The sequence below is a fragment of the Diachasma alloeum genome, unplaced genomic scaffold (assembly GCF_001412515.2).
Source record: "Diachasma alloeum isolate Michigan unplaced genomic scaffold, Dall2.0 Dall_scaffold_00653, whole genome shotgun sequence".
Lineage (NCBI taxonomy): Eukaryota > Metazoa > Arthropoda > Insecta > Hymenoptera > Braconidae > Diachasma > Diachasma alloeum.
Genome location: NW_021680785.1, coordinates 133,714 through 145,754, shown reverse-complemented (window position 1 = coordinate 145,754; position 12,041 = coordinate 133,714). Strand labels below are relative to the sequence as shown.

Here is a 12,041-nt window from a genome sequence, read left to right as displayed (position 1 = left end):
TTTGTCGACATTTTTCCTTCATTTATTATTCATTATTTTCCATAAGCCTGGGCCCATAACCTGTTAGCGCAGGCTAAATTTATGAATAAATAAGCAGATGTGTATGCATCAACGAATGAACATTTTAATTAATGACAGTTGCAAAAACATAAGAACATCGAGTAGATTCTCATCTTGTTTATATTGTGGAACGTGGAACGTTTCCCAATTCAAAAGTTTTTGAATACTTCATGTTGAAAAAAATTTTAGTTTGTGGAAAAATCTCCAAAAATTACATTTTTAGCCTCCTATTACCCTCAAGTACGCATCCGAGGGCGTTGGCGATTTTTTAGGACATTGAGGAAATCCTGAGAAATATACACCTGTCGGAATTGTTTGGTGTTTTTGAAAACTTGATGTTGAAAAAATTTTTTTGTGGAAAAATCGCCAAAAATTATATTCTTACCCTCCTACTACCTTCAAATACGCATCCGCGGGCGTCTGAGGAATATACTCCAGTAGGAATCGTCTGGGGTTTTTGAATATTTCATGTTGAAAAAAATTATTTTTGTGGAAAAATCTCAAAAATTATTTTTTACCCTCTTACTACCCTCAAGTACGCTTCCGAGGGCGTTGGCGATTTTTTAGGGGATTGAGGAAATCCTGAGGAATATATTCCAGTAGGAATCGTTCGGTGTTTTTGAATACTTCATGTTGAAAAAAAATTTTGTTTGTTGAAAAATCTTCAAAAATTACATTTTTATCCTCGTACTACCCTCAAGTACGCATCCGAGGGCGTTGGCGATTTTTTAGGTTATTGAAGAAATCCTGAGGAATATACTCCAGTAGGAATCGTTTGGTGTTTTTAAATATTTCATGTTGAAAAAAATTTTTTTTTGTGGAAAAATCTGCAAAAATTATATTTTCACCCTCCTACTACCCTCAAGTACGCATCCGAGGGAGTTGGCGATTTTTTAGGAGATTGAGGAAATCCTGAGGAATATACTCCAGTAGGAATCGTTTGGTGTTTTTGAATACTTCATGTTGAAAAAAATGTTTGTTTATAGAAAAATCTCCAAAAATTAAATTTTTACCCTCCTACTACCCTCAAGTACGCATCCGAGGGCGTTGGCGATTTGTTAGGAGATTGAGGAAATCCTGAGGAATATACTCCAGTAGGAATCGTTTGGTGTTTTTGAATACTTCATGTTGAAAAAAATTTTTGTTTGTGGAAAAATCTTCAAAAATTACATTTTTACCCTCGTACTACCTTCAAGTACGCATCCGAGGGCGTTGGCGATTTTTTAGGGGATTGAAGAAATCCTGTGGAATATACTCCAGTAGGAATCGTTTGGTGTTTTTAAATATTTCATGTTGAAAAAAAATTTTTTTTGTGGAAAAATCTCCAAAAATTACATTTTTACCCTCCTACTACCCTCAAGTACGCATCCGAGGGCGTTGGCGATTTTTTAGGGGATTGAGGAAATCCTGAGCAATATACTGCAGTAGGAATCGTTTGGTGTTTTTGAATACTTCATGCTGAAAAAAATTTTTGTTTGTGGAAAAATCTCCAAAAATTACATTTTTACCCTCCTACTACCCTCAAGTACGCATCCGAGGGCGTTGGCGATTTTTTAGGGGATTGAGGAAATCCTGAGCAATATACTGCAGTAGGAATCGTTTGGTGTTTTTGAATACTTCATGCTGAAAAAAATTTTTGTTTGTGGAAAAATCTCCAAAAATTACATTTTTACCCTCCTACTACCCTCAAGTACGCATCCGAGGGCGTTGGCGATTTTTTAGGGGATTGAGGAAATCCTGAGCAATATACTGCAGTAGGAATCGTTTGGTGTTTTTGAATACTTCATGCTGAAAAAAATTTTTGTTTGTGGAAAAATCTCCAAAAATTACATTTTTACCCTCCTACTACCCTCAAGTACGCATCCGAGGGCGTTGGCGATTTTTTAGGGGATTGAGGAAATCCTGAGCAATATACTGCAGTAGGAATCGTTTGGTGTTTTTGAATACTTCATGCTGAAAAAAATTTTTGTTTGTGGAAAAATCTCCAAAAATTACATTTTTACCCTCCTACTACCCTCAAGTACGCATCCGAGGGCATTGGCGATTTTTTAGGGGATTGAGTAAATCCTGAGGAATATACTCCAGTAGAAATCGTTTGGTGTTTTTGAATACTTCATGTTGAAAAAAATTTTTGTTTGTGGAAAAATCTTCAAAAATTACATTTTTACCCTCGTACTACCTTCAAGTACGCATCCGAGGGCGTTGGCGATTTTTTAGGGGATTGAAGAAATCCTGTGGAATATACTCCAGTAGGAATCGTTTGGTGTTTTTAAATATTTCATGTTGAAAAAAAATTTTTTTTGTGGAAAAATCTGCAAAAATTATATTTTTACCCTCCTACTACCCTCAAGTACGCATCCGAGGGAGTTGGCGATTTTTTATGAGATTGAGGAAATCCTGAGGAATATACTCCAGTAGGAATCGTTTGGTGTTTCTGAATACCTAATGTTGAAAAAAATTTTTGTTTGTGCAAAAATCTCCAAAAATTATATTTTTACGATCCTACTATCCTCAAGTACGCATCCGAGGGCGTTGGCGATTTTTTAGGGGATTGAGGAAATCCTGAGGAATATACTCCAGTAAGAATTGTTTGGTGTTTTTGAATACTTCATGTTGAAAAAAATTTTTGGTTGTGGAAAAATCTCCAAAAATTACATTTTGACCCTCGAACTACGCTCAAGTACGCATCCGAGGGCATTCGCGATTTTTTAGGGGATTGAAGAAATCCTGAGGAATATACTCCAGTAGGAATCGTTTGGTGTTTTTAAATATTTCATGTTGAAAAAAATTGTTTTTTGTGGAAAAATCTGTAAAAATTATATTTTTACCCTCCTACTACCCTCAAGTACGCTTCCGAGGAAGTTGGCGATTTTTCAGGGGATTGAGGAAACCCTGAGAAATATAGTCCAGTAGGAATCGTTTGGTGTTTTTGAATACTTCATGTTGAAAAAAATTTTTGTTTGTGGAAAAATCTTCAAAAATTACATTTTTACCCTCGTACTACCCTCAAGTACACATCCGAGGGCGTTGGCGATTTTTTAGGTTATTGAAGAAATCCTGAGGAATATACTCCAGTAGGAATCGTTTAGTGTTTTTAACTATTTCATGGTGAAAAAAATTTTTTTGTGGAAAAATCTGCAAAAATTATATTTTCACCCTCCTACTACCGTCAAGTACGCATCCGAGGGAGTTGGCGATTTTTTAGGAGATTGAGGAAATCCTGAGGAATATACCGCAGTCGGAATCGTTTGGTGTTTTTGGATACTTCATGTTGAAAAAAATTTTTGCTTGCGGAAAAATCACCAAAAATTACATTTTTACCCTCCTACTACCCTCAAGTACGCATCCGAGGGCGTTGGCGATTTGTTAGGAGATTGAGGAAATCCTGAGAAATATACTCCAGTAGGAATCGTTTGGTGTTTTTGAATACTTCATGTTGAAAAAAATTTTTGTTTGTGGAAAAATCTTCAAAAATTACATTTTTACCCTCGTACTACCCTCAAGTACACATCCGAGGGCGTTGGCGATTTTTTAGGTTATTGAAGAAATCCTGAGGAATATACTCCAGTAGGAATCGTTTAGTGTTTTTAACTATTTCATGGTGAAAAAAATTTTTTTGTGGAAAAATCTGCAAAAATTATATTTTCACCCTCCTACTACCCTCAAGTACGCATCCGAGGGAGTTGGCGATTTTTTAGGAGATTGAGGAAATCCTGAGGAATATACTCCAGTAGGAATCGTTTTGTGTTTTTGAATACTTCATGTTGAAATTTTTTTTTGTGGACAAATCGTCAAAAATTACATTTTTACCCTCCTACTACCCTCAAGTACGCATAGGAGGGCGTTGACGATTTTTTAGGGGTTTGAGGAAACCCTGAGGAATATACTCCAGTAGGAATCGTTTGGTGTTTTTGAATACTTCGTGTTGAAAAAATTTTTTTTTGTGGAAAAATCACCAAAAATTATTTTTATACCCTCCTGCTACCCTCAAGTACGCTTCCGAGGACGTTGGCGATTTTTTAGGGCACGGAAGAAATCCTGACGAATATAGTCCAGTAGGAATCGTTTGGTGTTTTTGAATACTTCATGTTGAAAAAATTTTTTTTTGTGGAAAATCGCCAATAATTCCATTTTTACCCTCCGACTACCCTCAAGTACGCATCCGAGGGCGTTGGCGATTTTTTAGGGCATTGAGGAAATCCTGAGGAATACACTCCAGTTGGCATCGTTTGGTGTTTTTGAATACTTCATGTTGAAACAAATTATTATTTTTTAAATCGCCAAAAATTACATTTTCACCCTCGTACTACCCTCAAGTTCTCTTCCGAGGGCGTTGGCGATTTTTTATGGGATTGAGGAAATCCTGAGGAATATACTCCAGTAGGAATCGTTTGGTGTTTTTGAATACCTCATGTTAAAAAAAATTTTTTTTTTGTAGAAAAATCACTAAAAATTACATTTTTACCCTCCTACTACCCTCAATTACGCATTCGAGGGCATTGGCGATTTTTTAGGCCATTGAGGAAAATTGTGTTTTTACCCTCCTACTACCTTCAAGTAAGCATCCGAGGGCGTTGGCGATTTTTTAGGGCATTCCCCTAAACCGCGTGGAACCGCGTGGTGAGAGACCGTTATTGAGACCTAAGGAAAAATTGTCAAACGGAAAAATTGTCAAATGAGAATGCGAAGGGGACGCCATCCGGTAGTGACGCCGCGGAGTATGTTTTTTGGGGTAAAGATGAGTTTTCAAGTTAGGATTGTCTAGACAAATTCAAAATAATATTTAGTCCTATATAAAAAGCGACATGGGTCATTAATCGAATATGGCGGATTTCATGGGGATAATCGATTATTACATTCGACTAATCGAATCGCGCTCAACTGGGCACTGCTGCAGTGCCACTGCATGAGACACGCACGAAGGGTGGGTTCTCACTCGCGACATGTCGTGAAAGTTAGCCCACAGCTGAAAATGGTGGGTAAATTCGACTCGAAAAACTCATAATGCGAATTTCTCATCTGCGAATTATTGTTATCCACTTGAAACAGTGAAATATGTGAATGTGAGAGAAAAATATAATTATTTATATTGCACTTGAAACAGTGACATATGTGAATGTAAGAGGAGAATGTCATATAACAAAATCCCTGTGCTGGTTTGGGTCATTCTTTGGAACTCAGATTTTTCTACGGTACGTAGTGGAATATTTATTGGTAATTCATTCGAAGATGATGAAAAACGTAAATAAATGGCCAGAAACTCCCTAACCTTATCTAAAACATCATAAATCGAGTGAAATAATGAGAGAACTTGCCCAGTTGGCCTTTTATTCTGGAGTTTTTAGGAATTCAATTAAATTTTTCACTATCTACTAAAAATGAATTACCAATTTTCCAATATGTACCATGAAAAAAATCTGAGTTTCAGGAGATGTTCTAACCCAGTTCAGGGATTTTGTTGTCTTATACTCTCCCTTTACACTTACATATTTCACGTGTTTCAGTTACCATAAATAATGAAAATTCTAATAATTTGTTTTAGCTGTAGTTTGAATTTACCCGCCATTGCGACACGCGTCGCTGCCATTAGCAGAGAGTGAAAATCCACCCTTAGGTTTATTCACAACCGCTGCGCGACACTCAGGACGCGTCCATTTCGTTTGGGGCTCTTGGAGGATTTATGTGTGCTGCGAGTCGAAAATTGGATTGAATCGTAATCCATCAACATCTACAATGGGTGATATTCCTGCTTTTACCTCTAATGAGAGGTTGGATAATGCACAGCCGGGGGATAACACGTTGTGAGTATTTTTTAAGATTGATAATTAAGTCCATGTTCACTTTTCGATTCAACATGTGTTAATGATAGTGAGGTTATAACCATGAGGTCACCACATGCTCAAGCTCAATTCTTAGTGCCGAGAGAAAATATAACATAAAATTTCATTGATTATTCAATTTTCAATATAAATAACCAGTAATATTTTTCAAATTATTGATTTTTGTAGGTAACACTCATGTTGAGGTTAAACTATCATGTGGTGTTACCGTTAGTGCTAGATAATTTCATTATCTTTTCGTAATTTTTGTCTGTGCGTCAAAAATGATATTTCTATCGCATAAAGACGAGATCATAGCTAAAATCCAGAATTCAAACTAAAATTCAAAATAATTTTTCTATTTTTTATCTTGAATTGTTGAAATTGTTTGAGAAGGAATAAAAAAGATTGGAAAATTAATTAATTAATTATTGAATTCTTCGTCATTTTACGTGTTTTTAATAGTTAATTCTCTCTTTTTCAGTGAGATAACGGGTGTTATTAGCGCCTTGGATCCACGCGCAACACGTGCTAACGAGGCCTCTCGATGAGTGTATTTGTTCAGATGCATCATCAGCAAGACAGAAGGCAGGCAGCTGAGAGTGCTCTTCTGTGAGAACATGGCCAGGACTTACGGGAATCGAGTCTATGCCCAGATTATCACAATCACTCGAGCTCGAATAGTGCCAGCTGATTCTCGGTATCCCGGTCCTGCTAATCTCATGATAATTGAGATCTCAGTCCAACGTCGATCAACGATCACGATCCACAGGTCATATATTGATCCAACTAATGCTATCGTCGCCAATGTTCCTGAGATCCCTCTGGCCAACATTGGCAATGCTGAAGGCATTGTCCAAATCGTTGGATTCATCGAGACTGCTATCGAGGAGCAGATCTACGGGAACGCAGCGTACGGAAGTGGAGCTATTATAGACGGTCATTATCGTTTGGTGATCAACGTCACCATGTTCAATGCCCACAACTCCCCAGCTCGTGGTGCACACGTTAAAGTTCAGGCTGCTCTACGACGTAATTCTTACCAGACGATGCTCCTACAGATCCCAGATATGGCAAATATTCAAGTAGTGGGTGATCAGGTACTCGATCCAGTGAGATTGAGGGCAGGGTACAGAATCCCTGCTGGAGTTGTAGGGACAGCAGCCCCTGCAGTCCAAGGTCAGATCTGTCATGCACCACCCATGGTTCCTGTTGGCGGTAATGCAGCTGTTCTCCCTGCAGCAGAGATCTCAAGACAACACATCAATTCACAGGCAGTGGGTATCAATGGTAGGAATAATGATGTCATGCAAGCTCCCCCTCAGCCAGTCGTACAGGGACGGATTGTACCAGAGGTACCTGCATTCCCTGCAGAAATAGCAAGAATTGAAAGACAACCCCAGATCACCCCACAGCCTGCTGATGTTCAAGGTCATAGGGCCCTGGAGGGACTGTCATTTGCTGCTGTTGGCGACCCAGTTCCTGGTGCTGGTATGTTGACACAGATGCCAGAGCAACGTGCTCAGAGAGTTCCAGATTATGCACTGGCTGTTCAAAGGCAGCTCCCTCCTGATCCAGTTGTTATTCAGGACAGATGGCTCCTGAAGTAGCTACCCTCAATGATAGGGGTGCTTTAGCTCCAGCTGTCAACCCCCCCCCCCCCCTCATCGAGTTGATGTCAGAGGTCAGATGATCCCCAATCGACGTCCACTCGCTGTTGGAGGTGGTCCAGCTCCTATTGGTGATATTTTTCCACCCATGGCGAGGCAACCAGTTGATCTCCTCCCTCATCCAGTTGGTGTCCCAGGTGGAATGGTCCCAGAGGGACATCCACTCGCTGCTGGAAGTGCTCCAGCTCCTATTGATGATAATTTTCCACCCATGGCGAGGCAACCAGTTGATCTCCCCCCTCATCCAGTTGGTGTCCCAATTGGAATGGTCCCAGAGGAACGTTCACTCGCTGCTGGGGGTGCTCCACCTCCTGTTGCTGAGATTTTGTTACCCATGGCAAGACAACCAGCTGATGTCTATTCTCATCCAGTTGGTGTTCCAGGTGGAATGATTCCAGAGGAACGTTCACTCGCTGCTGGGGGGAACTCAGGTCAGCCTCCACTTGATCAGGTACTCCCAGAACTACCTGTTAGCAATGGTGTCCGGCCTCTAACTATTTACGACGATGATGGGAAATTTCCAGCATATGTAGAACCTGAACATATATCTGACGATGAAGAGTCACTGGAAAGAGTCAACGGTGTTAACTCATCACCAAGAGGAGCACGTCCGGCTGATCCTCGCAAAAAGAGAAGACCTAACCCTAAGCAGGTCAAGCAGAAAGGTGGTCGACTGCAGGACAAAAGTCCTTCATCATCTCAAACGGGCAAAGGTGATGAGATAATTGTCATTCAACACTGATGATTCTTCACAGGAGTCTGATTAAATTCTCTCCATGCCTAATTCTACATTTCTCTTAGGGTACCTGCATCAATGATGCGCACATTTTTTTTTTGTTTTTCATTATTCTTTTCTTTTAGTTTCATTTTTGTTTTGTTTTCCTTTCGTCCCATTTTTCTTTAGTTTGCAATAAGAGAGATGTAAAATTAATTCATAACTTTATATTCGTGACTGATGAAATAGATCAGAAAGACCCGATCCCAAGTAGGATTTTTTATATTTTTTATTGGCAATAGGAATGAGGTAAAATCATAGCAAATACCTCTCCCCACGTTTTCCATCCTATTGCGGAAATCATTTTTGTTTTTGAGCCCATTTTTTTTTTAGTACTTGCGATCGTTAACACTGTCGATTTTCACTCTGATTGAACCAAAACTTCTAGCAGGAAAAGGCGCCAAAGGCTTTACAGTTTCAATCTGCCAATGAAGTATTAGCCAGAAGGCTTTATTATTTAAGCTTTGTTTAAAAAAATGAGATTTATTTAGTCTGACCGTGAACCAACAAGTTGGGTAGAAGCTATGAGTTTCTCCGTTGACGACAAGAAATGATGTTTGAGAATGAGGTTTTTTTTTGCAGTGTCGCCTGTTTGATAAAAGGAACTAATGACTGAGGTCAAATCTAATTTTCAAGTCCATATTATTTTTTTTACGAACAAAACTTTAATGATTGTTTTTCTTTAGAGATAATTTTAAGATAAGTGCCTACACTGATTAACAAAATTATGTCGAACATATGTTTTTGTGTACTGTACTTGATGCCCATTGGGAAGAATATTGGCAGAAGCCAAATTTATACTCGTAAATGTCTGACTGTGTTGACCTGAGCTTTATTATATTTTTTACGTGTAGGGTAAGTACAAGTGCCTGTATTATCTTGATAAACGAACAAGTACAAAGAGAGATGAAAATATGAAATAGCTATGATAAAAAGATGGTGGAATCGATAGGAAGTGATTATGCTAGGGAGCTGGTGGAGTTGATTGTGTGTAGTGCATTACCATATGCTAAGAAAAAAATGAAGATGATTATCTTCTCATCGTCGTCGCTCAATGAAAAGAAACTGAGATTTTAGTTTATAGTCATCTTTTGTATCTTTGTAATAAAAATTAAGAATTTTCGATTTGATTATGTTTCTCTCTTGTACTCCTCAATCTCCTCAAATTTCCTTTGATTTTCTTTTCAGTGAGAGGAGAATTAAGATCTTTATTAAAACAAAAAATCCTGATAAATTAATGATATAGCTGTCATTATTGAAAAAGTCAAGAGTTAAATCTGGTAAATATCAGCATTTCGTATTTCTCATGCAATTAAAATCGTTCTCTACATATTTGAAAAGTACAAATGAACATTGAATTGAATTCTTCAAACTTCTATTTTCCATTTCGTTTCCTCATTTTTTCTGATTTGGAGACAAATACGTTCATTAAAAAAATTAGAATTCTTGGACATTTTGAGAATTTTTTTTCTTGCTATTGTTATAAAAATCCTCGGAAATGTCGCGTTACTCTCAATGGAACCGACAAGGATAAAATCCATCTGATCATATTTTTTTAATGCATTCAAGAAATCGGCAACGCTCCTCTCTGCTGCCATCTGTTTTAAATTTTAGGGAATCCTATTTGAATCTCTAACTGTGGTTGGCTGTGGTTATTCCTTATTCCTTATAGTTCCAATTGTGTGTCAGCCTTTAACAAATTAAGCACTCATTACGCGTGTCGTATCTCATAATTTCATAATCCTTTGAAAACCTCGCCAACACGTGCCAAGTTAATTGGAATAAAGTGATTGCACCAACTTTTACGTCATTGAATCTCCTATTGAAGGTAATTTGGTTCATTTTTATTGAAACATCCTTAATTTCCAAGAAAAAACAATACGAAAATTAATTATGAATTAAAAACTTAAATGAATTAAAACACACTTTCTCACTTTGTAGGAAAAATTTAGTTTAAGCACCAGTGCAACGCATGTTCCAGTTTCACTACGTTAAGAAACGAAATCAATTTAATAGAAGGTAAAAATTGACTTCAGATTATTGATAAATTTCTCTTAGATTGTCTCAATCATTAAAAATAATTCTTTTTGTTTTTCAGCAGTATAGGTTAATGAGAACTGCAACAGCTGAGGGACATTACACACATATCAATTATTACAGTGTCGATGATAATAGATTATTTTACTTATTATATTTTATTATTCATTCATTAAAGTGGATAATTATTTTGTAACTTGTCGTAAATAAAACTTTATTCCCATCCTACATGCTTCCCAGAAATTTATGAAATTCAACCAAGTTTCTACAGATTGATATAGATAATTAGACAAAGAGAATAGAAAGCAGATTGATAGAGATATTCAGACGAATGAAAACAATTCTTATAGAGTAATTCAGATATTGAGACTAACAGAAATAATCTTTGAACAAACTGATTTCCTGAGATTGAAAACAGATTATTACCTGGGAATTAAACAGACAATCTTGAAATTCAAACAAAAAAGAAAGAGAATAAAAGTAGTGAAAATGCCGTAAAGATATTTAGCATTGACTGATGAGAAATTGGAGAGTGGCAGATCGAAAAAACCAACTTCTATGGGAGAGAAAAATGAAACTGGCGGAACGAATGAAATTCCTATAGAATCCATGAGAATAAATAGTCATGTCACTACTACGCGTTCAGAATCTCACCAAATGTCGCAAAAATCAGTTCTCAATGTCATCTCTCATGATCACAGGTATTCCAACTATTCCAAATTGGGTCCTAAATGTAGAAAGACTATTACCGAAAAGAAGGTCCTTTCACAAAATTATCGATCAATCAATCCTGTTGGATTGAAGAAGGATGAATCCACATTACAAACAAACGATTGACTTTTCCAACATTCACCTCTCTCTTTTGTTAGTAATCATTCTGGCATGAATAATTTCAATAATAATCCAAGTTCTTTCATGCCACAACCAGTATCTGACAAGGGAATTCCAATATCCAATTCTAGAGAAATGGGTAATCAAAATCCAACGTCCTGTCACAGGCTATCAGAACCAGCTATTGCGCAATAATTCTACAGAATTTTCAGTGTCACAAAGTCAGGTTGCAACCCATTTGAAAAAACACGTTATCGATTCGTCCATAATGTTAGTGGCAATAATACTATTACGCAGGAAACAAATAGGATTTCTGAACATTATCTTGGTCCTATGAACATCCCATGCGTTCATTGCGGAGCGTTGCATTTTGCTGCGGAAAGAATTCCAGGTAAAGGTAACTCATTCAGTGACTGCTGCAGTCATGGAAAGGTTGTTGTTCAAAATTTACCAAGTCCCCCGCAAATTCTGAAGGAACTATTCGATGGAACACATGAAAAATCGAATCACTTCTATCAGAACAGTCGGTCTGACAATAACTCATTTTCAGTTGCTTCATTTAACGCCAACTTGGTGAATTTTAATAACAGACCAACAGGACCTTTTTGTTTCAAATTCAAGGTCAAATTTACTATCAAATTAATACGGCACTATATCCAGCTGATAATGAGTTACCTAGCTTTGGACAGCTCTTCATAATCGATTCTGATGAAGCGACCAATCATAGATTGAATGCAAATACAAATTTGAATGCCGAAGTTCTTGAAGCAATTGATAATGCAATGAGAATATCTAATATACATGTTTTATCATATCAAATGATGAAAGAAGAGCTAGATTTCATGACTT

At 37.3% G+C, this 12,041-nt stretch overlaps 1 protein-coding gene across 1 annotated transcript; it reads left to right on the top strand.

Moving 5' to 3' along the window:
* The first annotated feature begins 7,568 nt into the window (after positions 1–7,568).
* LOC107043986 (formin-2-like) lies at positions 7,569–8,291 on the top strand. The gene has a single exon (XM_015265716.1). The coding sequence runs from the start codon at positions 7,569–7,571 to the stop codon at positions 8,289–8,291; it is 723 nt and encodes a 240-aa protein (XP_015121202.1).
* Positions 8,292–12,041: the final 3,750 nt, after the last annotated feature.

Excerpts from the sequence above, each read along its gene's own strand:
- LOC107043986 (XM_015265716.1), top strand. The coding sequence starts at position 7,569 with ATGATCCCCAATCGACGTCCACTCGCTGTTGGAGGTGGTCCAGCTCCT.